This window comes from Phoca vitulina, unplaced genomic scaffold (genome assembly GCF_004348235.1).
Source record: "Phoca vitulina isolate PV1807 unplaced genomic scaffold, GSC_HSeal_1.0 scaffold32, whole genome shotgun sequence".
Taxonomy (NCBI): domain Eukaryota; kingdom Metazoa; phylum Chordata; class Mammalia; order Carnivora; family Phocidae; genus Phoca; species Phoca vitulina.
The window spans coordinates 7,977,239-8,003,152 of NW_022589735.1; the positions used below are offsets into that span (position 1 = coordinate 7,977,239).

General features: G+C 54.7%; 2 protein-coding genes across 2 annotated transcripts; both read right to left on the reverse strand.

The window, feature by feature from the left end:
* Nucleotides 1-8,651: 8,651 nt before the first annotated feature.
* CSF2 (colony stimulating factor 2) lies at nt 8,652-10,674 on the reverse strand. Its single transcript, XM_032425079.1, has 4 exons — nt 10,507-10,674; nt 10,365-10,406; nt 9,526-9,651; nt 8,652-8,786 (listed from the first exon to the last, which is right to left on the reverse strand). The coding sequence occupies exons 1-4, from the start codon at nt 10,663-10,665 to the stop codon at nt 8,652-8,654; spliced, it is 462 nt and encodes a 153-aa protein (XP_032280970.1). The 5' UTR covers nt 10,666-10,674.
* An 11,689-nt stretch (nt 10,675-22,363) lies between these two features.
* Nucleotides 22,364-24,136, reverse strand: LOC116645103 (interleukin-3-like). Its single transcript, XM_032425080.1, has 5 exons — nt 23,978-24,136; nt 23,845-23,880; nt 22,743-22,835; nt 22,580-22,615; nt 22,364-22,471 (listed from the first exon to the last, which is right to left on the reverse strand). The coding sequence occupies exons 1-5, from the start codon at nt 24,134-24,136 to the stop codon at nt 22,364-22,366; spliced, it is 432 nt and encodes a 143-aa protein (XP_032280971.1).
* Nucleotides 24,137-25,914: the final 1,778 nt, after the last annotated feature.

Sequence of the window (25,914 nt, forward strand, 5' to 3'; positions counted from 1 at the left end):
TCAGATCACGTGAAAGGAGAGGAGAGGTCAGAGTGATGGATAAGCATTTCTACAAGAGGCAGGAGAACCAGCAGTAATAGTGCTTATAAAAAACTTCTCCTTGGAAAAATATTTGGCAGTATCTACTAAAACTAAAAATATGTATGTCCGATGACCTGGTAATTCCACACCATTCCCAGCATTTCCAACAGAAATGCGTACGTAATGCTCACCAAGATAGGAGTACAGGAATGTTTGTAACTTTATTAATATGAGCCAAAAAGCAGAAACAGCCAAAATACCCATCAGCAGTGAAATGGGGAAGTACACAGTGGGACACGATAGACTACTTTGCAGAAACAAAATAGAATAGACTGCAGCTCCCTGCAACGACCAGAAAGAGTTACACACACATAATGTTGAACAAAAGACATCAAACATAAAAGCACGGTCTCTGAAAAAAAAAAAAAAAGCACAGTTTCTGATTCCACTTAAATGAAGTTGAAGAAAGGCAAGATGAATTTATGGTGAAAGAGGCTGGATACTTAGCGGGGTAGATGCTAATGGGGAGGGAGAAAGCACAGGCAGCCTTTGGTGGGGGGGGCGGGGCTAGAAAATCCTCTGTATCTGGCTGTCCATGTTGGTTATATTGGTATAGACATACATAAAAACTCACTGAAATGTATGTACAACCCAATGAAAACTCAAAACAAATATTTTTAGAAAGGCTTTTCTCCACCTCCAGAAGAACTGCAGGATCTTGAAGATATGGACCTTGCCTGTGGGTGAGGTCCAGTAAGTCCATTTGAGGGCAGAACCCAAGGAGCTTGTGCTGATCTTCCCTTGAAGTTAAGAAAAAGAAAAGGGAGACAGGTTTTTAATTAATCATCTCTCAGGTTCAAAGAGCAGGTCTGGGCCAGAGATAACATCAGTGGCAGCAACGTGAAACTGTTTCGCTGCTGTTATCTCAAACCACAGTGAAAAATAACTTGTCAGGCTGTGTCTTTCCTGGCAGGCAGAGCCCAGGGTCTCCTCGCAGCAGGGAAGTTGGTCAGCCGTTTGGGAGGGTCCAGGAAGGTGGCTTCTGCGGGGCCGGGCCTGGGAGTCCGCGGAGCTTACCTCCCGCGTGGTCCTGCGCCGGGGCCAGCCTCTCTGGGCCCTGGGGCCAGGGAGCATCCCGTGCCAACAGTAGGTGAGACAACCCCTCCTCATCCCCAGATCCCATCCTGGGGGCCAGCTCTCCTCTGACCTGCTCTGCAGTCCTGGATGCCCCGGACATTCTGCTCTCCTCTCTCGGAGAAGCAGGGCCAGCATCAGGGCGCTCTCAGGAGAAGCAGCCTTTCCTGACCTTGCCCTGTCTCAGCCCCCCTATGTCCCAGCAGGCTGGTCTGGGGCTGGCGCCTCTCTGTGCCAGCCCGCCACAACCCTACTCGGCAGTTTTAAGGAAACAGAGGCCTGGGAGAGACCTAAATGCCAGATTTCTTTTTTGTGAAGCTCGTGGAACACTGTGGGAGGGGCTGGGACAGGAGCGGCCGGACTCAACCATGTGCCTTCAACACGAATAGCCGCTTGCTCCAAAGCCCTGGTTGGCACAATATGTCCCTGGTCCATGCAGCCCCTGCCCTCCGCTTCCAATCATATAGACCCTGAATTCCCAAGCTCATACATGTGCTGGCAGCCAGGGAACAAAAGGATTAAGGGCTTGGGTCCTAGTTTCCAGGGCCAGTCCTGCCCACTGGGGGCTGTGTGGTGCAGGCCAGATGTGCAGCCCCACCTGTGACTCCAGGCGCAGGACAGCTGTGAGGTTAATTGAGGATGCCTTGCATAGTACCTTGCAACCTCCAGGCCTACACTAAGAGCTGTCCTGCCTGCCAAGGAAGAGCAGGCAGGCCTCTTCTGCTGTCCATGCTTTCTTAGAAAAAGGGTCTAGCCCTCTGGGCTTTGAGGGGAGCAGCCCCCTTTTCAAGCTAATCACCAGCATCTTGATTGAACAACCGAGCTGGGGAGTCATTTGATGCAGGCTACCACCAAGGACCCCATTTACCTGAAGACACTGAAGATGCAAATTTTCAATAAGCAAGGGAACCACACGATCTGTGCCACCACCTTGGCACTCACATGCAGCCACATTCACATTTACACCACCATGGGGTAGGAAGCCAAGGAGAAAATCCTGATTCCTTTCTGGCCCTTGGCCCACATGGCGTCATCCCAGCCTTGATGCCTTTCTGACCCTTTCACAGGTGCCTTGCCATGTTGCCATGTTAGCTTCAGTCCATCATTTCATTTCACAGACTGACACATTGGCTGTTTGTGTGGATGAAGCTTCCCTCCTCCTGTGTGATCTCCCCACATCTGAAGGCTGCGTCAAAGCGTAGAGCCGCACTATGGCCTGTGACAGAGGCTGCCACGGGGCTGCCAGCCGGGCGATCCAGCTCTTGAGGCCTAGCGTATGGAAGAGGGCTGCATGACCACTTTCGTGCGTGTCTTAGATTCCTGGTTCTAACCTCAGTACTACCGAATTCTGAGGGGGGAGGGGGCCCGCAGGAGGCAGGAGGTGGTAAAGAGTTGAGGTGGTCTCTGGGGAGGCCCCTATGAAGTGAAGGGAGAGGCGCTGTCCTACTGTCCTGGGAAGTCTTGATGTGTGGATGAGCCTCTGTTCTCAGGCCACCCCACCTTGCTCTCCTTCCTGGTCTAGAGATGGCCGTAGCAAGGCCAAGAGTGTTTGCTGAGGGTCAGGGTAAGCCTGACCCACACCTGCCCATGGTTATCTCCCTTGGAGGGATATAATTTGGACCCTTTTTTTTTTTTTTAAGATTTTCTTTCTTTATTTGTCAGAAAGAAAGAGAAAGCACAAGCAGGGGGAGCGGCCGGCAGAGGGAGAAGCAGACTCCCCACCGTGCGGGGAACCCGATGCGGGGCTCGATCCCAGGACCCTGGGGTCATGACCTGAGCTGAAGGCAGATGATTACTTAACTGACTGAGCCACCCAGGCGTCCCTAATTTGGACCTTTTGCCTGGTCTCCTAGGGAAAGGGAGTGCCTAGGGCCTTTCGCAGCCAGCTGGAGGTCAGGCCATGCATCTTGTGCCCAGGTGTCCAGCCCGGAGCTCCGCCGGCGAGTGTATCAGCCCCTCCATAGATGCTGAAGCGGTCATGCCCCTAGGCTCCCAGAGAACTCTGGGTTCCGGCCTGCCTGGGTCTCCAGAGCAGTACCCACAAGGCCCTCCCACCTGGCTCCAGCCGCCAACAGGAACAGTACCACTGTCCAGATGAGAGTCTAATTAGAACACTAGGGCACAGAGAAAACCCAGGCGGCTCTCACTGCAGGGTCTCTTCATGGATGGCTGTTTGGGAGCCTTGGCCAAGGCTTACAGGTGGCAGGGGGATGGGGGCAGTTACTCCTTGGGGAAGAGCTGCCTTCCCACCTGTATTCTTACCAACTTCCTGTTTCCCAGAAGAGGCACTAGAACTTCTCTGTCAACCTTAGTTTCCCTAGAGTTGAGCCAGATGCTTTGAGGCCCTCTAGCATGACAAAAACCCTGAACCTAGGCTGTGTTCTGGCCTCTGGGGCTAGAGCCCACACTGCCTTTATGGACTGTGGCTGAGAGATTGAGGTACCTGTCCAATGTCACACAGCAGGTTAGTGGCAGACCAGGCCTGTGTACACCCTGATGTCCTGAACACAGTAATGGGATGACAAGGGTGTACATGCTAGCCCCTAGGCCTCTACTGTTAGATGCCTCAGGCTCAGAGGAGGCTGGGCAGTAAAGTGGTGGGTCTTCTCACCAGTGTGTCTCTACAACCCCATCCTGCCATGCATCCCACGGGCTCTAGTGCTCATCACAGAGGAGTAACCTTGGAAACCCTGAGCACCCATGTGGGGTGCCCAAGGGACAGGAGCTCACAGCCTCTGGGGAATGCACCATGGGCTTCCCCAGGGCTGTACCATCCTTGACCGCTCACCCCATCAGCCTTGACACCTGAGTCACGAGGCTGCCCTCCATGTTCTGAGATAACTTGGCAACTTTGCTCAGTCACATTTGCTGACCTCCAGCCCAATGTGGCCTGTCAAGTTGGAGATGCGCAGGGAGTGGTCTGAGAAGTCTAGAGTGAGGGATGGGGGTGGGCAGGGCTATGGTCCGTCTGTGCATTGGCTGCAGGCATAATCTGAAGCTTCAAAGCTAGGCAAGGTCTGTCAGAAGGTAGATGTTGCGGACAGGTCTGGCCTGAGCCATATTGTGGTTGCAGCTTGATACCTAATTGTATTCCAGAACAATAGATCTTTATCTTTCCTGGTTTGGTGAAGGAGCTCATGGTCTGAGAGGTTTGGGTGGTAAGAGGCTGTCACCTCCAATAAACTCTTCAAATCAGGGTTAGGGTTCGAATTGAGGATGAGGGGTCAGAGGTCGGTAGCTCAGTGTGGCAGCACCTCAGGACCAGAGCGGCTGGTGGATTCACCACACGGAGGGCCCCATGCTCTGGGGTGGGGGCAACAGTAGTCAGGGAGTGGGCTTTTATGCCAAGGGGGCTCTGAAGGGTGTTGTGAGAGGCTTTGTAGGTGAGGGGCTTTACTTTGAAGTCAGATAGCTACTTGCTAGTCTAGAAGAAGCTGGGAGTTTAGAGATGTCCCTGGTCCCTGTGGGGCCCCCCACCTGGTCCAAGTTCCCCACTGTGCCCAGTCCTCTGTGAGTAGGCTGCAAGCCCCCATTCCCCTGAGCCATTTACCAGGTCTGACCCTTCTGTGGTCACATCAGCCCTCAGCAAGGGGCGGGGGAGGGGGGATGATGAATGAGATTTAGAGCCCCCAGGAGCAGTCGTAGAGACCACACAGGGGAGGGCCTTGAGCCTTGAGTCTTGGCCTTTGGATCCAGGGGTGGCTGGGTGCTGAGTGAAGCTGGGGGCGGGGGGATCTGGGAAAGGATCTGATTCAAGTTCTGAAGGACTCGGGGAGAAGAGGACTAGTAACAAGCTGCACAGACACTGATGGAGCCCGTCCTGTGTGTCACTTCACGCTGGAGGGGCAGCAGAGGGGCAGATGAGGTGGGGCTCCTGCTCACCCTCTTAGGCCTCTCCTCCTGAGAGACTCCTGGCTCTCCAGGTCAGGAGTCCTGGTAATGGGGCCATCAACCCCAGCCCCCTGCCCCTTCCGGTCTGTCATGGGCCCCAGGAGCCTGGACTCTATCATGACTCTCACCAGCATTTATATATGCCTGCTTTATTGAAGTAGCGGGTACTGTTGTAGCAGTTACAGAAAATTTCCTCAGGCACACCCCTGCCCTCATTACCCGCCCACAGGCTCGTCATCCAGCCCAGGGCCAGCAAACTCCCACCCCACCCTGGCTAAAAATTGTGCCCAAGGCTCCCCCAATCCCATTTTTTTCGTAGCTCTAACCAGGCCCCAGGGAGAGGAGGGGGTCTCAGAGGCTGCTCTTGACGCTCTTACAGGATTTCCATCCTTCTATGGATATGACAACACTCTCTAAGGCTTCCTTGAACTGTGAGAAGTTACTTTCCTCAGTAGTGCAGTTCTTGGGTGATTCTGTAGGCTAAATAAGAAATGCATATTTAAACCATATTTTTAGCAGAAAAAAATAAAAGCAAACTCTCTACTACCAGCCACAAGGGTCCTGTAAGCCCTCCACCGCCTAGGAGATAATTTGGTCAGGCCCTCTGCACCTATCTTAGGGGCACACTGGGGGGCATCGGGTGATAGTGGAGCACAGGGTCTGAGGCCCATCTGTAGCCATGGGGAGAGAGCCAGCCAAGTGTGGGCAGGTCCCACAGCTGCCCAGGACAGGGACACAAGGACAAGCAGGGTGGGAGCACACAGGGGCCTATGTAAGCAGGGGGCACACACACAGGAACACCTCAGTCATTTCCCAAGGACATGCCCCCCCCCAAAACCACTGCCCATCCACACAGTGGGCTCCCAGTGGGGCTCACCAGCCCAGAAAGAGCCCCAGGGGCAGGGCAAACCGGAACTCCCTTGGACTGGCTGCCCGGTTGGGGTTGGCACTGAGCAGCCCTTCCCTCTCCCCAGACTGATTACACAGCAGCCCTGCTCTGACCTGTCTCAGGCCTGCTCCCCACTGACCCCGGTGCCTGGGGACTTGGCAGAGGGCATCACAGAGACCTCTGAAACAACCCCTAAATCCCCACCCTCCTAAGCCCCAGCCCCTGTCTGTGAGTGTACTTTTGGGTCAGAAAGTAGTATGTGAGGCCTCACATGGGGCAAGTGGGGGCTGTAAGAAGCCCTTTGCCCCGCTGGGCCCCTGGCTGTGGTAGCCTAAGTTTCCTCTAAGAGCAAACAGCAACTTACTTTCAGCTTTGGGCAGATTCTGGTGAGTTCTTTCATGTCCTTATAAACCTTTTTTATGTGATGGTCATGCTTGTTAGATTTTGTAAGTTCCATCAGGGTGGAGATGAAGTCCTTTGTAAACTCCCCATAGCAGGGCTCCTGAAACAGGGTGAAGAGCAGGGGGTTGGTGGTGGTGTACAGCTGAGCACCAGTTGACCCCCAGCCTCATCCATCTCTGGTCACCCTGGCTAGATGGAGCCCTGAACTCAAATTCAGGCCCTACCCTGATTGTCCTGCAGGTGTCCCACAGGTGCAATGGGTGTCTGGTCTCTCCCCAGGCCCAGGGCTAATCTGGGGTGATGATCAGAGAGCCTGGAAAAGCCTAGAACCTGGCCACTGATTCATCTGTTGGTTGAGCTGGAGGCCCCAAACTCAAACTCTGCTTCCCCCCCCCGCCCCAAGATTCCTCACTCCAGTGTCTTTTGTTCTTATCTCTGCGCGGTGATCAGAAAGGTCCATGCGGCGACGGTTCCTTACCTCACTGGTGTTCTGGGGCCTTTTGAAGGAACCCTGAAAGCAGGAGAGATTGGTCAGAAACACAAAGGGCCACTGAGAGCAAAGTGATGTTTGATGAAGACCCAGACTTACATTGTATATAATGTTGTCAGCCGAAAGTTCTTTCTGAATTTCAGCACAGACTGCTGTGTGATTGTCGTAGGCAGACACGTTGGCTGTCTTCATGGAGGCGCAATAGTTTTCTGATCCCCAGAGTGCACAAGCCAGGAACACGTACAGGTACATGGTAGGACTTGAGGGTAGCTCCAAGCCGATCTGAGCCCTGAGCTTGGCAGCATTTCTGTGGAGAGGGGTACTTATATATGTGAGTCTAAGGAAATGCTAAATCTCTTATCAGTCATCACTGGCTTACGTGGAAGACAGAGAGGACCTTATCGCTGGGCAAATGTGCTTTTCATGCATTTTTCTATGACCACAGCACACTTCTTGGATTCTTGTCTTTGTTGAAAATCACGCTTGGTCTAAGAATTTTTATTTGTAATCAAATTTCAAGTCATGACCTTTCTGCCTGCTTGTTGGGACAGATCTTTGGCCAGGACCGGTGCTGTCTGCAGGTGTAGGCCGGAGCAGAGAGAGTAGGTGGGGTGGAGAGAGAGCGAGGCAGGGGCACCAAGCCAGCTTCCTCAGACCCCCCTGTCAAGGAGAAGGCTGGCCTTGCTGTCCTGTCCACCTGACATTTGCAGACACACCCACTTCTCATAGTCCCCGGGAGGCGGACAGGGGGACAGGGGAACAGGTTTCAGAACACAGCCTCCAACCAGGCTGGCAAAGCAAGGGAAGAACGGAGCGCTGCTATTTCTTGGCCTGAAGGCCTTGGGTTTTAGAGGAAGACACCTGGTTAGATGCAAAACTTCATGTAAAAATAAAAGCCAGCTCAGAAAAATGCCACGCTAGAGCCATGTGCTGACAGATTCCGAATATACATTCTGACTCTCACAGATTAGGATCACCCATTTGGGGGAAAGTTTGGTAAATATGCTGGGCTCTGACCCCTGTGATTTTGTTTTGTTTTTTTTTCCCCCCTGAACAGCTAGTCTATCTACTGGTTCACCTTAGGAGTCGCTGAGGCCCTGAGTGTGAGGATCAGGGTGTGGCCACAGGGCCAGGCCTCTGAGGGGCACGGGTGTTTGCCTCACTGTAGGGCAGGCCCATTCAGCCAGTGGCCAGCCAAGTCCCGGGAACTCCCAAGCCTTCTCATGAAGTATGATGGCCTTGTCCTGGAGCAAGTTCCCACTGACCAGGTGCCTTGGACTTCCAAGTGAACCTGAAAACCTCTTTCTGCAGTGGGAGCCCTTGAGTATCCAGCGGAGCACATCTGGGTGTGCAGAGTACCATGCCCAGGCCAACTCTTACCTCCCTTCTGCTCTGCTGGAGCACCCTGCCCCTCCTAAACCTGGCAGCTCCTCTCCCCCCTCCCCCCCCCACCTTGCCCTATGGGGAGGAGAGCACCATCAGCCTTTGCTCATGGTTGAAAACAAACTGGAAACTGCACAAATAAGAACAGGCTTTTAATAATTTATTATTATGGCAAAACATCTTGAATAAATACAGAGTATGATCTTAAATAAATAAATAAATAAATATTAAAATACATAAATATATAAATAAATATGACGGATCCCTGCCAATGTAAAACATTCCCCACTCCCCATATACCAAGCCGGTATCAGGGGCAGCATGGCTCAGAGCAAGTCCGTGCCCCCCATAGCCCTGGCCCGCCTTATGGTCCCTCAAAGGTGAAGATCCTGGGTTTCAGCCATCCATGGGGAGGAGGGCAGTGATTTGGGAGCTGCGCGCTCAGGGCTGGCTCCTGGCTGCACTGGCCTCCGTTGTTTCTGGCTGCCAGCAGTCAAAGGGGATGTTAAACAGAAATTCCTTCAGGTTCTCTTTGAAACTTCTGAGGGTGATAGTCTGGGTTGCACAGGGAGTTTCCTTGAAAAAAAAAAAAGAACAAGGAAACTTTGAGTCCAGGTGTGAGTGGGTAACGTGGGGGAAGCACCGGTGCGTTTCTGCACTGCCCTGTAGAACTCAGAGGCCGGAAGGCCCATTTGGAGCCCGCCTGCTGACCTGGGTCAGATGACAAGCTGCCCACCGTGTGTCACCCAGAGGGTGCACAACTCTGCCAGGGGCCTGACAACATGCCAGCCCAAAGCTGGTCTGCTGGGCCGGGCGGTTGGGCCGGCGTCTCCTCGCTCTTAGGCCAGCAGCCCAGAAGGGGCAGGAGTCAAGGCCACGAGCCTCACTCCCTACAGAAAAGGAGTGTTTGGGGCCTTTGTCCAATCTGGGTGTGACCCCCCTCCTTGCTCCCATGCAATTAGGCACCTCACAAGGGGCCACGGAGGTGGCACTTGGGCCCCGGAATACACCCTGGGCCTTAGGCAAGACCTGAGTTTCCTTGGGTTTGCCTCACCTCTGACCTCATTAATGATAGTAAGGACAGAAGCGGCTCCCACTGGGGAGTGTATAGGCCCCCAGAGCTCCATGGCTTTAACTCCTAGGGATGAAAATCGGCAGGGCTGCTCGCTCTCTAGAGGGACTAATGCTGACAAATCTGTTGACACAGAACCCCTTCGGGGTCCTGAACAGCTACAGCCGAAGATCCCTTCTTACCCACCCTTCCACTCTCCTAGACCAAGACCTTCCAGCTTGGGACCCTGACGTGGGCACTCACCGGCGTAGGAGGGCAGTGCTGCTTATAGTGGTTGGCCATCAGGGTTAGGGGTTGCTTGAGGCTGCTGAGGCTGCCCCGCAGGCCGTCCTTGTACAGCTGTAGGCGGGTCTGCAGGCACGTCGGCTCCTGTGGGAAATGTCCATTACTTGGCGAGTAGTGGACAAGTGCCCTCTGGTGGGCACATGACACGCTCCCCGCTCCCCGTCACTCTTTCCTGTTCTCAGCCCTGTCCCCCAAGAGGAGGACTTGGGAGGGGCACAGGATGATGCCGGGTTCAGTCATACACACTGCTCTGTTCATGCCAACACAAATCTGCCCCATTCAGCTCAGGCCACCCTCAGCTAGCACAGCCACATTCCCTGGCATCTCGAGAGGGTCCCAGGCCCCAGGAAAGGAGGTCGCTATCCCCCCACCATTCGGGGAGAAGGTAGCAGGGTGGGGCATTCCCCCCCACCCCGACCTGCGCATTGAACAAGGCTTGTTCCTGAAGTCTCTCTGTGCCTCTCTGTAGCCAGCGTGCTGTCTTCACAGGGCTTAGTCTCATGAGTGCCCAAGCCCACAGCCCGTGTCTTGAAGTAACTGCCGCTTACCCACCTGTCCCCTGGTGACCCCAGGCCCCTTGAATGCTAGGTCTGCTCGTGGCTGCTCGGCTAATGAAGGAGTTCACGTGACTGCCACAGGGGCAAGGCCAGTGGCCTCCAGAGGGCCCCTCCTGGCAGCCAGCTGATTGGAGAGAAAGTGGACCGACCACCCTGTGAGAGTTCATCTGAAATGGAGCCACCCCCCCCCCCCCCAACGTAGAGGCCTCTGGGAAGGTGTGTCAGAGTGAAGTATCTTACCTGGCGGTCAAACATTCCAGAGACGACTTTTACTACTTCATTCTGTAGAAAAGCAAAATACCGTTTGATGAAGCTGACAGGCAGGGCCAGTCCGGGCCAGCGAGGTGGCCCAGGCACAGCCTGCACTCGCTCCCTAACTCACCATCACAGCAGTCTCGTCCCTACTTTTGTTCAGAAGGCTCAGGGCCTCTTGGATGGCATCCACGTGCTGAGAGGGTCGGGTAACAGGGCTGGGGGAGCTGGTGGGTGCAGAGATGCTGCAGATCACAGTGCCCAGGAAAAGCAGGTTCTGCAGCCACATCCTCCTGAGGACTTTAGCCTTTCTCTCTGAGCACTGGGCCCACTGGCAAAAGAGCTCTTATATACACAGTTAGAGGAAATGATTAATGGTGACCACAAAACACCAGGGGGGCGGGGGAACTACCTGACCTGTGGAATCTCCTGGCCCTTATCACACATGGGAACGGTGAGCCTTTCCTCCAGGTGGTCAGGCTCAGGGGTTTTTGTTCATGAGCCCTTCCAAGAACTGGCAGCGCATCCGCCTGCCTCCTTGAGCACTCTTCTGCCCCCCCGGTAGTCTGGCCAATGAGGCTGCCCCCTCCCTCTGAGGGGCCTCGGCACAGCTTGGACTTCCTGGCCTGGAGTGGCCAGGGCGGGGCCTGGGAGATACTGGACTGAGCTCCTACGCCCAGGCTCTCCACCCTGCCTCTGATCCCAAGAAGCCTTTGGGCTGGCTGTGCCCCTGGGGCCCATTCCAAGCCCAGCCTCCCCCTTCTCCTCCTAGATCCCTCTCCTCTGGCCACAGTGAGAGATCTGAGTGGGAGGCAGACCCTCACAGGCCTGCACCAGTGTCCACCTAGGCAGAATCCAGCCAGATGCCAGAGTCGTGTGACAGCTCCCAGCAAGGATCCAGAGTAGTTGGCAAGCTCTGCCCAGCCAGGGACCTCTGCCCCACAGCCCCTGTGAGCAGGGAGAGTGACAGGTGTGTGCACGGCACATCCAGCTGGCAAGATTGCAGAGCGTGCCTTCCTGGTAAGATCCCATCTGACAGCAACAGTCCCCTTTCCACAGCTGTGTTCAACCCCCAAGCTGCAGAGGTGGGTTGGGGCTCTGAGTTCAAGTTCTGGCTCCAGTACCACCTTGCTAAGTGACTTCGTTCTGAACTATGCGAGCCTCACCTCCCTCTGCGGGCCAGACTGCCCATCTGAGATAGGCACTGCGCTCCTACATGTAGCCCCTGGCAGGGGGCAGGGGACAGCGGCTTCTCAAACAAGGTCTTCCAGGTTTCATTTTTTCATGGCCCCCGCCCCAGCTCACCTCCAGTTCCAGAGGCCTCTCTGTGGAACAGGAACTGCTTCTGAAAAAGCCACAGACTCTTGAGGGGCTGACAAGTGTTTGATTTTCACAAAGGAGTTTGGAGAGGACAGCACGAGTTTGTGTTTGCTGCCCCATGCTCGGAGTTTCATGGCACAGGGGTGTGGGGTGCCCACGTGCAGACTTCTGAGTGTCTGTGCGCCAGTGTGATTGGATGTTTTACATGAGGCGCACCCATGTGAGCCCCCATGCCTCTGCAGATGGCCCTCTGGTAGAGAGAAGCTCCCCACAATGGGTGTGAGATTTTTGGCCCCCGATGTGGTCTAGTTTGATGGGGTAGGACACAAGTGATGATACTCTGCTGGGCTCAACAGCAGGTAGGACTCACGGTCTAAGTACTGTGGCCCGAGCCTGCGGCCCTGGCAGGTTTCACTGGATGGCAGAAGGGTTGCTGCCCTTGCATAGGGAAGACAGACGTTAGTCCTCCAGACCCCACTGGGGCCCAACATATTGCCATCTCTGCCCTTCTGAGCTGGTGGAACATTCCCAGGTGGCCAGGCTGGGGTGAGAGTATGGCATGTCCAGGCCCTGGTCCTTCTTGCTTTTCCATGAGGGCTCTGCTCAGCCCCTTCGGGGAGCTCTTAGAAGGCACAGGAGAGGTCAAGAACACTAGATGCAGATGCCTCAGAGTGGAGGTCTGTGTCAGGCAGTGTTCTGGAACCTGGGTGGTGGAGAGTGGGGGCCACAGGCAGTGGCGAAGCTGGTAGTCAAGGAGGCACAGAGCTGGTGTGGCCCCTCTGAGATGGAAGGTGACTTTTCTTTTGGAAATGAGTTGTCACAGCTCAGTTAGTCAACAAACTCTTCCAATCCACATCAGGCCCTGTGCTGGGGAGGAAGTGGATGGGACCCTCCCAATGGCTCTCGCACCTGGCCCTAGGGGCTCTCAGCCTGGTAGGGGAGACAGCACTGGACGCTCCCATTGTGTGGATCCAGGCTGGGATGGGGGAAGTTCAGAGTTGAGGAATCCCAAGAAAACACTTCTCCCAGTTCGGGGCCTCGCAGGGGATCAAAGAGCTTCCTGGGAGATGCTGCCTCCCAGCACAGGCCGAAAGGGCTAGTAGCGTCGGGTGGGCAAGTCAGACTGTGGGAGGGAGGGAGAGGACAGCCTAGTGGAAGAGTATTTGGGGAACAAAGAGACAGTTTTAGGAGCAGGTATGGTGAAGAGGAGGCAGATCCCAGAGAGATTTAGGAGGTAGAATTATTCAGGACTTGCTGATACAATGGAGTAATTCACTCATTCATTCATTTTTATTGAGCACCTACTAGGTTCCCAGCAGGGGAGGAGGATACAGGGATGGTGGAAAACAGGGCCCTACCTTTATGTACTCTGTAGCCCCATGGGTGGAGAAGCAAGATTAATCTACTCAACACCCTCCCCAGAGCGTGCTTTTGAATATAAGTAGAAAGAGTTAGAACCACTGTCCAGGCATCTGAGCTGGGGAGCTAGGGATGAAGGAGCAGGTCTGCAGCGTCTCAGGACCCACAGGGTGACAGTGGTTTGGAGACTGCCTGTGCAGGACACAGACCTGGATGTGGATGGCCCGCGTCCGTGCAATCACTAAGGCCAGAGAGGGCTAGCCAGGAAGAAGGGCTGAGGGCCCAGCACAGCAGTTTTTAAGGGCTAGGGGCGTGCTAGAGATGTGAGTGACTGGCCTGTGGCCAAGGCTCTGGGAGAGCAGGAAAGGAGGAGAAAGAGGAGCCGTAGGAGAAGTTCATTCTGGCAGCTTCCCTACAGGCACCCAAGTCACCATGCGAAGGACACAGTTCCCGGGTTTGGCTATGAGGCTGATGGGCAGCCACACATCTTTCTTCTGGAAAGATGACATCAAGGCTGAGGCCATGACACGGGCAGGCATTCCTAGATCGCACCGCATGGAAAGTGGCAGCGATAACATCAAGTGCGTGTGCTGACTCAGGGGCCCCGGAAGGGACTGTGGGAGGGTGCAGGCAGGGACTGTGGTGGGCAGTGTGACTCCTCTTGGTCCCGCCTTCCCACAGGGCCAGGAGAAAACCCTCTGGAAGGGGTTTCCTGTGAGTGTCCTCCCACAGGCTGTGGAGGAAATGGGGGCTTGTGGCCACTCCGAGCTCCTTATCTCAAAGGAAGTTATCACGATGGGAAGGAAACGGGCCTCCTGGTGCTTTACGTCCCGTGGGACCTCTACATGGGCATCTCGGTTGATCTCACCCTTGCTGGGCCGGCCAGCCCTTGATGTGGCAGTCCAGGAGACCAGCAGTTCGCCTAGCTCACGCAGTGATGGCAGACGCAGGATTTGGACCCATATCTGTTCCTGCCCGCCTGACCTCTGCTACTCTCTCAGAGATCAGAAAGTCAGGAAATGCTGTTCACCTAGCCCAGCATAGGGATGTTCCCCCTCAGGGCAGCTGTACAGGGACACTCCTCCAAGTGTTGGCAGGGAAGCTAGAATGGCCTGGAATGTCCCAGGGAAGCCTTGGGGGCCAAGGGCAGAATTTCTCCAACAGAGCCTGCCATCCAGGCACCTCTGTGTTTCAGGTTTGGGCTCCCCACCACTGACCCCTGGGTAGCCCAAGGGCATCCCTCCTTCCTAAGCCTTGGCTCCCTTATCTCTACAATGGGTTTAATTATCGTTGCCTCACAGAGGAAACTGTTGCCTGTCCAGAAACTTTGTGGGGGAACCTCGTAGGGAGGAGGCAGTGCTTCAACCTTTCTTCTCCTCCCACCACTTTGGGAGGTTTCTGAAGCCCAGAGTGGGCAGAGGACTCAGCTTTGCTGGAATTTGCAGGGACAGCTGCCCCTTGTCCAGCCCTAGCCCCTGACAGCATCTTTCTGGACAGATATAGTGAGTTAGAAAGCCCAGCCTCCACCCAGACTCAGGATTCAAAAGGTCCTGCATCATGCTTAAGAGACCCTGGTGCTGGGGCAGCACCCTGAGTGGCTCATTCTTCCCTGGGAAGGGATCCTGATCACTCCAGGCCACACCAGACACACGAAGCAACCTCCTTGACCTTTGTGGTCATAGCTCCAGGCAGCCCCCCTCCTGCATCGCCTCTGTCGAGGTCCCCAGAGGTATAGCTCAGAAAGACCCAGCCTGTCCAAGCCAGTCCCAACTCTTGTCCTGCTTCTTGGGTGTCCCCAGTCCCTGGCACTGGTGAGTTCTGACTGGTATGGAAGCATCTGAGGGTGGTTAACCATTAACCATGTGTGGACTCTGATTCCATACAGCCAAGCTTATAGGAGGGCCCACCACATGTCACCAACCTCACAGCCCCTGCACTCAGAGCTAATGATTGGTGGTCACGTTAGGCAGGGAGCAGGGAGGGTGATGCCCAGACTCACAGGCACAGTGTTGAGGGCATCAACCACCCTGTGTACAGAGAATGAACAGATAGGAGGGGGCAATCAAGAAGTAGGAGTGAAAACAGTTAAGGCCTTGAGGGGACCAGTTGCATGTGTGGGTTTGGGGCAGGAGGCAAGTGAGGAGTCTGGCGCTCAGGGTTCTGGCTTAGGCAGCTGGGTGGACAGTGAGGCCATTTGCTGCAATGGGAGAGACCCAAGGTAGCAGAGAAGTTTGGGGAGTTGTTCTAGACTGGACTGGATGTGGCAAGTTTAAGAGGCCAGGGGACCTCCAGGAAGACTCCGTCAGCTGTGGCTACATGGGCCCAGGGGTCAAGGAGAGGTCAGAACCCAAGACACTTGGAAGTCATTGGTGAAGAGGAAGTTCTCCTCCCAGAGGGCTGCACAGAGTAAGCTGGGCCTTGGGTAGTGCTCAGGGGTCCCAACTTGTAAGGCTGGGCCAAGAATGATAATACAACCTTTATTGCTTCATTCCTTGGTTCTCAGGACTTCCTTGGTATTTCCTCAGGACCCAACAACTGCATACTCAGGCCAGTGACACCCCATGGGTAGGTGCCCCAGGCATGCCCTCCATGATGCCTCCCGCCCAGAGTATTTTCTCCAGAGTTGGAGGTGCATCCTCTGCCTGTGAATCTCTGAATGTCTGTCCCCTGGCCTCATCCCCAGCTAGGATGTCATCAGGTATCCAGAAGGAGCCACTTCCTTTATTTGCCTCCTTGGGGAAGAGCTACTGGGTGCTGCATTAAAAATGAAAAGGAAGAAAAATCATTAGACCAGAAGCTTTTACAACTCTCAAAGTCCTATCATGCCCCTCACTGCCCTTTGTGTTTGAGGCTGGACTCCAGTGTGCTGGGTGAGAGCCATGGGATCTGTGCCCAGCTCCCACATCTGCCTCCGTCTGGAGCTGATGGGCCAGAATCAAGGTTGCAGATGGGCTTTCCGTTCTGGCGGTTCTGGAATGAGCCTTCTTCAGGACATTTCCAAAGTGCTAGGGCTCCCTCAGACTCTCACTGAGGCTCTTTTTGGGCAGGTCCATCTCTTGCTTCTGGGTCTTTAGGTCCCAGAGGGCCCTGGCCTTGAGCCTCCAGGCCACCCTCTGCTCCCTGTTATGTACCTCTGCCTCTGGCATCTTACCCAGAGGCCCCCAGCCCCTCACAGGAGTGAACAACCCCCACTCTCAGGCCAAGGGCCCAGGAGGAGTAGTGATAAAGGTGACAATGAATGGGCCAGTTGTAGAGGGGGCTGGCCCACGAAGTGTCTCCAGGATGGCTGAAGGGGCTCCTTGGGAATTTCTCCTCCCAGCCTTGGGGCCACAGACTCAAAACTCTCTCTCCCCCAACATCTCTTTATTTCTCACTCCCTCAGGCCACCCCCTAGTATGGGTTGTGCTGAGTTTGAGTTCCCTGTGTAGCCTGCTGGGGTGCAGCAACTCCCTTTACAATGAATGCAGAGTTGGAGGCTTGCCTCCAAGCTTGGCCCTTCTTGCTGCCTGACCTCAAGCCATGACTTTCATCTCTGAGCCCCAGTTGGTTCATCTCCACAAGAGGATGGAGGCCTACTTTGCAGTTGTTGGAGAGTACTGGGCTACATGGAGTGATGTTTTCTATTTTGGCTGGCTGGGTGCCTCCCCACCCCTTGCCTCTATCTCCCTGGCCTTAAGAGAGGAGAGTGATTGCTGGGATGTGGACCAGCCTCTAGAGACTTCTCAAGGCCTGGAGGTAGGCTTTCCCTGTACAGACAGACCCCTCCCCAGTACCCAAATACCTGCCTCCTCCCAGCCCCAGGAGGCAAATCCTGGATATATAAGGTCAACTAACTGGGAAAGAGCCAACTGAGAACATCCAGACAGGGGACTGTCCTCCCTAGTCTGCCCCCTGTTCTGGCAAGGAGGAGGTGGCCCCAGGCTGCCCATGGCCCAGGGCCTTATAGGAACAAGCAGCCATTGAGTCTGGCCATCAGCCGGGGGAGAACAGAGTCATATTTATTGGGTACCCACTGGTACAGGTGAGTTTGTCCCTGGTGTTTCATGCCCGTCCCTGATTCAAGGCTCACAGCCCCTCTGAGGGGGAGCAGTGGCTGTCTGGTTTATTATTATTATTACTATTACCATATTCAGGAGGGCCCCTGTAGTCCCACAAGGATCAGGACAGACACAGTGGAAGGAGGAGGGGAGGGAGCACCCCCGCCATCCCACTCCCCACTCCCGTGCTCTTACAGCTCTGGCTATGACTGTGTCCTCTCACACCAGCTACGGCCGGCCATTTTCCTTCCCCTCCCATTCCAGAGGCCGCCCTCCCCACGCCTCCCTGACATGGCCACTGCAGAGGCGCACATCCTCATCCACACAGCCTGCTGTCCCTGGCTGCCCCTGGGCGGTCTCCGCACAGCCCATGTGCCCTCTGGGGCAGGGCTTGGTCCGGACACTTGCATGGTGCCCGCTGAAGGAAGTCCCAGGGACAGCTGGGATTGGGAGCAGCTGTCTGAGGAAGTGAGCCAGTGGTGTCTCTCTCAGAAGCTCCATGAGGCATGGGGATGGGGGACACACGGACAGGAGCATGGAGGGCCAAGCTCTGGATCTAAGCCCCAGGGTGTGTGTACATGGGCGGCGCTGGGGAGGGGGAGGGACGGTGGGCATGTGGAGGGTTTGGGTGATCCATGTTTGGTGGCTCGGTGAGGGAAAGATGGAGCTGAGGCTTTGTGGCTGTACCGCTTGCCACTGGAGCTGGAACCATGAGGCTCTAGAGCTAGGAGGTCCCTCTAGAGGACTGGGTCCAGCCAGGGGACTAGACTTGAAAGCCTCCCGTGCCTCAGTGGACATTGGCCAAAGCACTGCGGCTTAAGGATTCACAGGCTCTGCAATCAGAGTCCCTTAATTTCTCTGTGCCTCAGTTTCTTCACGTGTAAAATGGGGTTAATTGTAGACTTGATGGGGTCGTTGAGGGGATTCCCTGAGCCCCTCCTCAGTCCAGGAGGGCAGCAGCAACTTTGCCTGATCCATCTCCCCCTCCATAAACCTGACGGGAGATTTTTCAAGGGAAAAATTGAGGCCCTGGCCCCCAGAAGGAATTCACTCAATCCTCCACTCTGGCCCACACAGCCTCTGCCTCTCCCTTCTGCCCACCTTGGGCCCAAGGATCCTGCTCTGCTTGGCTGCTCCTCTTTCATTCAGCATCTCTCTCCCTCCATTCTGGCTCCTTCCTGTGGACATTAAACATGGCGTCCAATGTGGCACCATCCTATCCCTTCCATCCGTACACACACCACTTCTCAGGCCATGGTTTGCTGTCTCCACAGTGTCCAGGCCAGGCTGGGCTGTCCTAGGATCAGAGAGGAATGAATGGAGGATGGGACCAGGCTGAGACCCAGAGGTGCCCGAGGCCCAGGGTGACTGGGCTCCAGGGGCAAAGGCAGTGACCAAGGGAGATCTGGAGGGCCTGGTTCCACCGAGCCACTTGACACACACACTCTGGCCCTATAAGTGGCCTGGATGCTCCCTGTGCTCCCAGCTTACCCTGTAGTCTTAGATCTTCATTCCCTTGCTCGCCAGTGTCATCTGCCTGCCATCCTTTTTCCTACATCTCTCTGCAAGATGAACCCCTAGTCCTTTCTCAATCTCCCTGTGCATCACCGTCTGTGGGAAGCCCCTCTAACAAGACCTGTACCTGTTCATCCATCACTGTGTCTGTAATAACCCCCACGGCACTGTGCTGGGTACATGGCCAAGCGGCCCCCAGGGCCTGGCTCAGCATCTCCCCAAGCCCTGGCCCCAGCCTAGGAAGCTGTGGAAAATCCTCCAGGTATTTACTGAACTGAGTCAAATGCAGTTTCCAGGACAGGGTGGGAAGAGCAGAGCCCCTCCTGAAGCAGGAGGGTTCTCTCTATGGAGTGAGGTGCCGATGTCTGTCTGAGGGGTCCTCTCCTTCCAGGCTTGCCTTCCTAGCAATTTCTCTCTGCTTGATTTTTCTATATTTCCAAGTTTTTTAGTAAAGAGCATAGATGCTCTCTTATATTGCCCTTCTGATGAAAAGCTACAATATTTCTTAAAATAAAAAATAAAATTCCTGGTTGAGGTCATCTACTTTCCGGCTGAAAAGGCACCTTGGATTTGTGAAGGTGGGAACTTTGACTTTCAGAGGGTCTTCGTGGGACTTACGATGGGGCTTTGCTGCCCACTGGTGGCGAATGGACTTATAGACCTGGCACTGAGGAGCTCTGGGCAGGCTCAGAGAGAAGATGTGAAACTAACAGACCTGCAGGGGAGATGTGAGTACCCCGGGACCTCCCATTAGGCCAAGGAGTCACCACCTCTCCCAGCAGGTGCCTGAGCATGGTATAGAAGGGCCCCAACCTGACTGGGAACTGACCACCACTTGGTTCCAGGCCCCAGCCCAGGGCTGTGCTGGCCCCAGGCAAGATCTGAGGTTTGGGATCAAGGGTGAGCCTCAGTGGGTCAGGCCCATGTTCATCCCAATCCAACCTGGAGCAGGCTGGACTGTTCTGTAAGAAGGGGAGACCCCAGAGTATCTGAAAAGGCTCACCTCCTCTTGCGCATGTCACCGCCCCTTGTCTCCCCGCTGCTTTCTGGGCCTGTCTTTGCGGAGCTCCCCTCCCCCTCTAACACCCCCCTCCCCCCAGATCTACCTGCACCAGGTCTGTGTCTGACTGACACTCGCTCCCACCTCAGTCATTAGGTACTCAAAGAGGGCCTGGGCCTGAGGAGGGAAAGGGAAGAGGCTGAAGGAGGGTTGTGGGCTTCCCACCAGCATTCGCTCCTATCATGGTTTTCCTTCTGTTCTGTGAATGCTTTCGGCCCATTTCAGTCTCTGGATCTTTGCACTGTTCTCTCTGTCCAGAGCTCTTTCCTCATGTTGTCACACAGCGGGCACTTTCTCCTCATTCAGGTTGCGACCTATGTGTGACTTGCTCAGAAAGGCCTTCCCAGACCACTCAATGTAAGGCAGCCTCCCCAGCCCCGCTCCATCGGGCTAGTTCACTGCCATAACCCCAAGCATCCAGGACAAGCCCTGACACATGGGTACCCAGCCAGAGTTTGCTGGATGGATGAATCCCGAGGCACTGAAGGAGTGTTGTGCCATCCAGCCTGGAGTGAGAAGAGTGTGGAGCTTCCAGAAGGGGCCCTGAATGGGGACAGCCAGGTAAGAACAAAATGGCAGACTGCCAGGTGAGAGGAGCTCCAGCAGCTGGTAAAAGTTAACAGATTCCCAGTGGAAGGAGTCCACGTTGTAGCATTTCCCGATGTCCATAGTGTAAATACTGTCACTGGGCCCAATCTCAAGCTACAGATGGTTTGATAACTGGTTGGCAACTTGTTAAAAGATTGAACAGTTGGCTCTGTGAGCCAGTATGAGCTGGTTCCATCCACCATCGGCTCTGGCCTGCTGAGGACGAGGCGTGGGAGAAGCATGGCAGGACAGGCCACGGTCCGTCTCCTCTCCACCAGGACAGAGGGTAGCAGGGCTGGCAGAGGCGGAGGGTTGCGAACCCACTCTCCAGGGAGCGAAGAGGAGGTGACGAGCAGGCACTCATCCCGGGCACATGGGAGTGGGGCACAAATGCTTGCCTCAGCCAGGATGAAATTAGGACCAGCCGCCAGGTGCGGGTGGGAGAGCGAGGGGGGCAGGCGAGCCGGAGAAGCGGGAAAGCCGGCTGGGGACCCGGACTCTGGGCACACTCTCATCCAGTGGCCCGGCTCCCCCTAGTGGCTCCACCAGAAACTGCAGCAGCTTCTCCAGCTCCTCCCACCGCCCAGGGCAACAGAGAGTCTTCGCTGAGCGCCCACGGTGCTGTCCATGGGCCAGGCTGGAGAGAGGGGGGATGAGTGAGAAGAAAATTACTTTTGTGGGAACACAAAATTTTATTAGGAGGAGGAATGTGGAGGAACATATTTCTGAGGTAGTAGCAGATCCCTCTTTGACCTCCTGCTGTCCCATTCAAGCAGCTGGGCTGTTCCTTATCCAGCATGGAAGGGGAGGGGTGGATCAAGGCGGGAAACAGAAAAGAAGAGGGCCTGGCCCCCAGCATCTGGTGTTGGCATCCAAAGACTTTATGGGACTTGTGAGGAGTCAGAGGGGATGACGTTGGTCCTTAGCGTGGTGACAGAGGAAGCCTCGCTCTCCCCTTTCTGCCCCACAAGACCAGACTGGAGGAGATGCAGGATGCCGGGGAGCCAGAGAGGGAGGCACTCAGGGCCAAACGGTCCCTGGGACGTCAAGGGTCAGGTGCACAATGAAACCATACTCAGTGATCTCCCAGGCTCCACCATCCACATCAGTCTGCACTGCCCTGGGCTACATGGCTGTCCTTCCAGTGGGTCCCTGTCTACCTACCTATTTCAGACAAGAGCTCTGTCCTGGAATAGTGTGGACAGCAGAGGTAGGCAGCATTTGAGTTGGTCTCTGAAGTAAGAACTCACCATGTGGAGTCAGGATCAGGGCGTTTGAGGCTGAGGTGTCGGTGTGGGTAAAAGTTTAGAGGTATCAAGAACGGTGTGCGGTTCGTCCTGGAAGCCACAGTGCTTCTGTTGGCTGGCACATCAAGGGCGTTGGTAGTTGTAGTCATAAGGAAATCGAAACAACAGGTGGAGGCAGGCCTCTTTTGCTATCTTAAGGCTAAGGACAAGGTCCAGAAACCTCTGAGGACTGGGAAATTAAGTATCAGACCAACCTGGTCAGATTTGCATTTTCTAAAACTCAATCTGGCTCCCCAGTAGACCACAGATTGCCAGGGTGTGTGTTCCAGGGCCCATCCGGTGGCAGGGAGACTTGCTGAGGGTGGGGGGTGGAGGGCTGCTCAGTCATCAGGCAAGAGGTTTACTAAGACTTGAGTCAAATCGAGACACTGGCAACAAAGCAATTGTTCAGAGAGTGTGGTTTATTTTCCCAGATGTGTAGAAATCAGTTTAAAACCTGAGGTACAAATGAACAAGCCCCAAGTCCCCCTCTTGAGTCTTGTTTAGAAGGAGCAGGACATAGGCTCCTTTTCTAAAATAAATACACTTCATATTGCATAAGGTAATAAATAAAAACATACATCAATAAATAATTTCAATAGGATTAAAATGAGAACATCATCACAAAAGGCCAAAAGGGGGCAGCACATTTCAGAAATTAGATCATGAACAATCCATCTAACTCCACCAGAGAAAATGAAATCCCTCCAGTCCTGGATTGTGTGAGAGACATCCCAGAGTATTCAGGTGTCCTGCTGTGTCTGATATCCAAGGCCCCATGGTGAGAAGGCCCAGAGACAGAGGGACATCCGACTGAGAATTCTAGGACTCAGTGCTTGTTCTTGAAAGAAAGTTATCAAGGGCTTCCAGATATTTTTTCAGCTTCTTTTGGAAATCATCCCAGTTATTCTCAATATAGATTGGTTCTCCCTGTGAAGAAACCAGGAAGGTGGCATTAGGTTGAAGGTAGGTGACAGGCTAGGGGTCAAGTCATGGCTGAGAGTCCCACCTGCAGGGGCATCTTGGGGGTCAGCTTACCCTGGATGTGGGATTGGGCAGGAGTGGCAGGAATTCCTGTGGGAAGAGACCAAAGCAGACAGTCAGAGACTTGCCTGGAAAAGGAGCAGGCCCTGCCTCGGCTTCCCAGAGGCTGGTCAGGGCCAAAGCAGGGATCCCCAAAACCCTCAACAGCTTTACCCACCTTAAGATTTTTCCAGATTAGTGACTCATTGTTGTAGAAATTTTTGGTAGCATTCAAGAATGCATCCAGGTTTGGCCTCAGAAGAGTAGTATTCTAAGGGGACCGAGAATACATGTAAGAGGAGAAGGTTGGGGTTCAGCCTTCCTATGGCTGAAGTCATCCCCAGTTTTCCAAGTCTGCTTTCAGGGACATCCTTGGACAATCCCCTCCTAGTCCCCTTCTTGCCCCAGGTGGGTCCCTGAGATGCCCCTAAGGTCACAGGCCTCGAGGTGAGTGTACACCCCAAGCAAGGCCTACTTCCCTCAGCCCCAAGCCCCTGGCTCCAGATAAGCTGCACACAGGGCCTGGGTGGATCTTTCTGCACTTGGGGGGAAAGTATTGCCCAAAAGAAGATCTACAAAAGGTGGAGGGCTGGCCATGGGGAGTATTTGCAGCGAAGAGGCCAGGTAACAGGATTAATGCCTTGACTGAATGAAGGGCTCCTAGAAATCAGGAAGAAAATTGCAGAGACCCCAACCCCAGCAGGACATGGGTGCAGCCTGTGAACTATGCATGCTTAAAAGAGGGGGATATACATGGCTAATAAACTCAGGAGAGATTCAACCTCCTGCTGGACCCAAGGATTGCCATGCAAACAAAAGTGAGATAACCATGGAAGCCAACTGCAACTAGGAAAAATAAGTGTAAACGATAACGCCCAGGGCCAGTCAGCATGAGAAACAGGATTCAGTGTCTCAAGGAAAAGGAAGGAAGCAGGCAAGTTCATGGGGGAAATTTTAGGCTGCCCCACTGAAAAATGAAGAGCTTAAGGCCTTTGGAATTGTTCACCTATAGCTGCCTTTTCATTTGTAATTTAAAAAAAAAAAAAAAAAGCATTTTCCTATTATAGACCCGGCTGGGGAAATGTATTGGACACTTGTTAACACCTGACACTCGTCTGGTGACTCTATGCACTGGTTCCACATAATTCTCACAGTGACCCCACTGAGATACACACTGTTAACCCTGTTGGCAGATGAAACACTGCGGCTAGGCAAGGTGGGGTGACAGGCAGAAAGTAGATTGGGATCCAGGTGTGCCCAAGTGTGGGCTGAGTGCTTACCAGCAGGGTGTTTGTCTCATTTGGGTCCAAGGTTTCCTGTGGGGGCCGAGGGAGAGAGAGCCGTGAGTCCTGTTGGTCTGAGACACCTGTGAGCCCCTCTCCACCCTCTGCCCACCTTTTCCCAGTTACTCACTTCTGAAGGCGAGGGTGAAGTGTTTAAGAGGTCCATAATTTCACTGATTATCTTGAAGTATTGCTTAGGCTGGTATGTCGACAAGGACCGCCCCTGTGCCTGTGGGGCTTGGAATCCAAGCAGGAACAGGAGAAGATGCAGGATGGGGAGGCTGTTCATGTTTGGGCTACAGGGTGTATTCTGCCTTGTCCTGGTCCCTTGTGGCGTTCTGAAGCATGCGACACGGTCTCCTGTCTTTTATACACCGAGGCCTCGTGCCTACACCCCGACGAGCGGGGCGGACGTCGGAAGAATCTTTATCTGACATGGAACCTCCATAGCAAACCACAGACTTATTCATCACTTTCTAGTACTGGAGATCAGTGGAACTTGGAAAAAAAGAATTACTCAGAGGTTATCTCCTCCTCTTGCCAGGGAGAAGAGCTGGGCTGGCCACTGGGCAGAGTGGGAACAGGTGAGAGGATCCCTCTGACAGGTGAGGGGCTGCCTGACTCTGAGCTTCCTCAAGCTTCCTGCCCCGTGGCACCTGGTCCTGCCATCCCCTGGACAGCTCTGATCCTCTGCTGCCCACCCCGCCTGGCACTGCCTGGTCCTGTGTGGGTGTCCAAGGGATAGGCCCACTGGAACAGACAAGAGTTTGTCTGGAAGCCGGGCACACAGCTAACTGTTTATGTGTGGGTTCAGCACATCTCTTGACAACCCCCCACCCCAGTGCTGAGTTTCTGGTGTTAAAGCCCCCAGTGGTTTGCCCCATGGCCTTTGCACTGCTTCTCCTCAGCACTTTCTGTTCCTTGGGGCCGGGGGCTGCGGGGGGCGGGGGGGGGGGGGGGGGGGGGGGGGGGGGGGCAGATGGAGCCCAGGCACCAGATGCCCATTCTTTTTCCGTTGGTCTGACAGCCTGACTGTGCCCTGTGTTATGGGATCTTAACCTCTAGCGGAGGCCTGGCTGCAAGCCCTGGGTAGTCCCTTTGGTAGCACGGAGGAGCTGGATTCAGGGACCTGAGGATAGGGGCCTTTGAGGAAATTGTCCCTGGGAAACAGGAGGGAGGGCTGGCCTGGGAAGCTTTAGGAGGTGGAACTGGAAGCTGTGAGGGATGAGGCAGGGAAGAGGGGAGGGCAACTTTTGGCTTCAGGCTGGGTCTCTAGTGATGGGGGCTGGCAGACAGCGGAGAGAGCTGTGTTGCAGGGGTCTGGATCCCAGGCAGGCCCAGGCCCGGTAGGAAGGCTTTGCGGAGTGGGGAAGCGAGCAGGGATAGACCGTGGAGGAGGCCCTAGAGAACCAGAGTAGCAGCTGGAGAAGAAGCAGGAAAACCAGGAGGGTGGGGGGCCCAGAGGCAGCCCCTGAAGGGAGAGGGGGACCACTGCCCCAGGAGGCGTGTCAGGCCCCACCGCAGGCCCAGGACAGGGGCTTTTGGCAAAGGGGTGCATGTGGCAGAGCGTGGGGAAGACTTCTTTGAGATAACTAGGACTGGGGTGGTGGAACAGGAGAGGCGGGATGGAAGAGCCAGATGTGATACAATCATCGTGGGGAGATGAAGGATAGGAGGTTATGCTGAGGCAGGGGAACAGGGGGTGGGTTTTAGGTCTCCGAGCAGGGAACAGATCTGGTAAAGACAAGGACCAGGATGTGGCCGCAGAGGAGGCAGATGAGGAAGCTGTGGCTCAAGACAGGGCTGAGAGAATAATGCCCGTAGCTGGTATGCAGGGCTCCCCGCTCAGCCACGGGCCAGGAGGGTCCCGGACCTGGGCCCCGAGCATCCTCGCAGAGCATGGGGAGGCTCTCGGAGGCACAGTGAAATGAGGCAACACACAGGGAACCTTAGGGCCCGGTACTCACTAGGCATCATTCATCCAACAAACTTTTATTAGCAGTTGCTGTGTGTAGGCCCTGGGAATAGAACAGAGTTGGTCCCTCTCCTTCGGAAACTCACAGTCTT

What these genes read in the sequence shown, in the direction of transcription:
- CSF2 (XM_032425079.1), bottom strand. Translation starts at nt 10,665, where the DNA reads ATGTGGCTGCAGAACCTGCTTTTCCTGGGCACTGTGATCTGCAGCATC. An exon ending in GGGACGAGACTGCTGTGATG is followed by an intron (nt 10,407 to 10,506) that starts GTGAGTTAGGGA and finishes GCTTTTCTACAG; the next exon opens with AATGAAGTAGTAAAAGTCGT. An exon ending in AGCACTGCCCTCCTACGCCG is followed by an intron (nt 8,787 to 9,525) that starts GTGAGTGCCCAC and finishes TTTTTTTTCAAG; the next exon opens with GAAACTCCCTGTGCAACCCA.
- LOC116645103 (XM_032425080.1), bottom strand. Translation starts at nt 24,136, where the DNA reads ATGAACAGCCTCCCCATCCTGCATCTTCTCCTGTTCCTGCTTGGATTC. An exon ending in CTTCACCCTCGCCTTCAGAA is followed by an intron (nt 23,881 to 23,977) that starts GTGAGTAACTGG and finishes CGGCCCCCACAG; the next exon opens with GAAACCTTGGACCCAAATGA. An exon ending in TAATCTGGAAAAATCTTAAG is followed by an intron (nt 22,616 to 22,742) that starts GTGGGTAAAGCT and finishes CTCTTCCCACAG; the next exon opens with GAATTCCTGCCACTCCTGCC.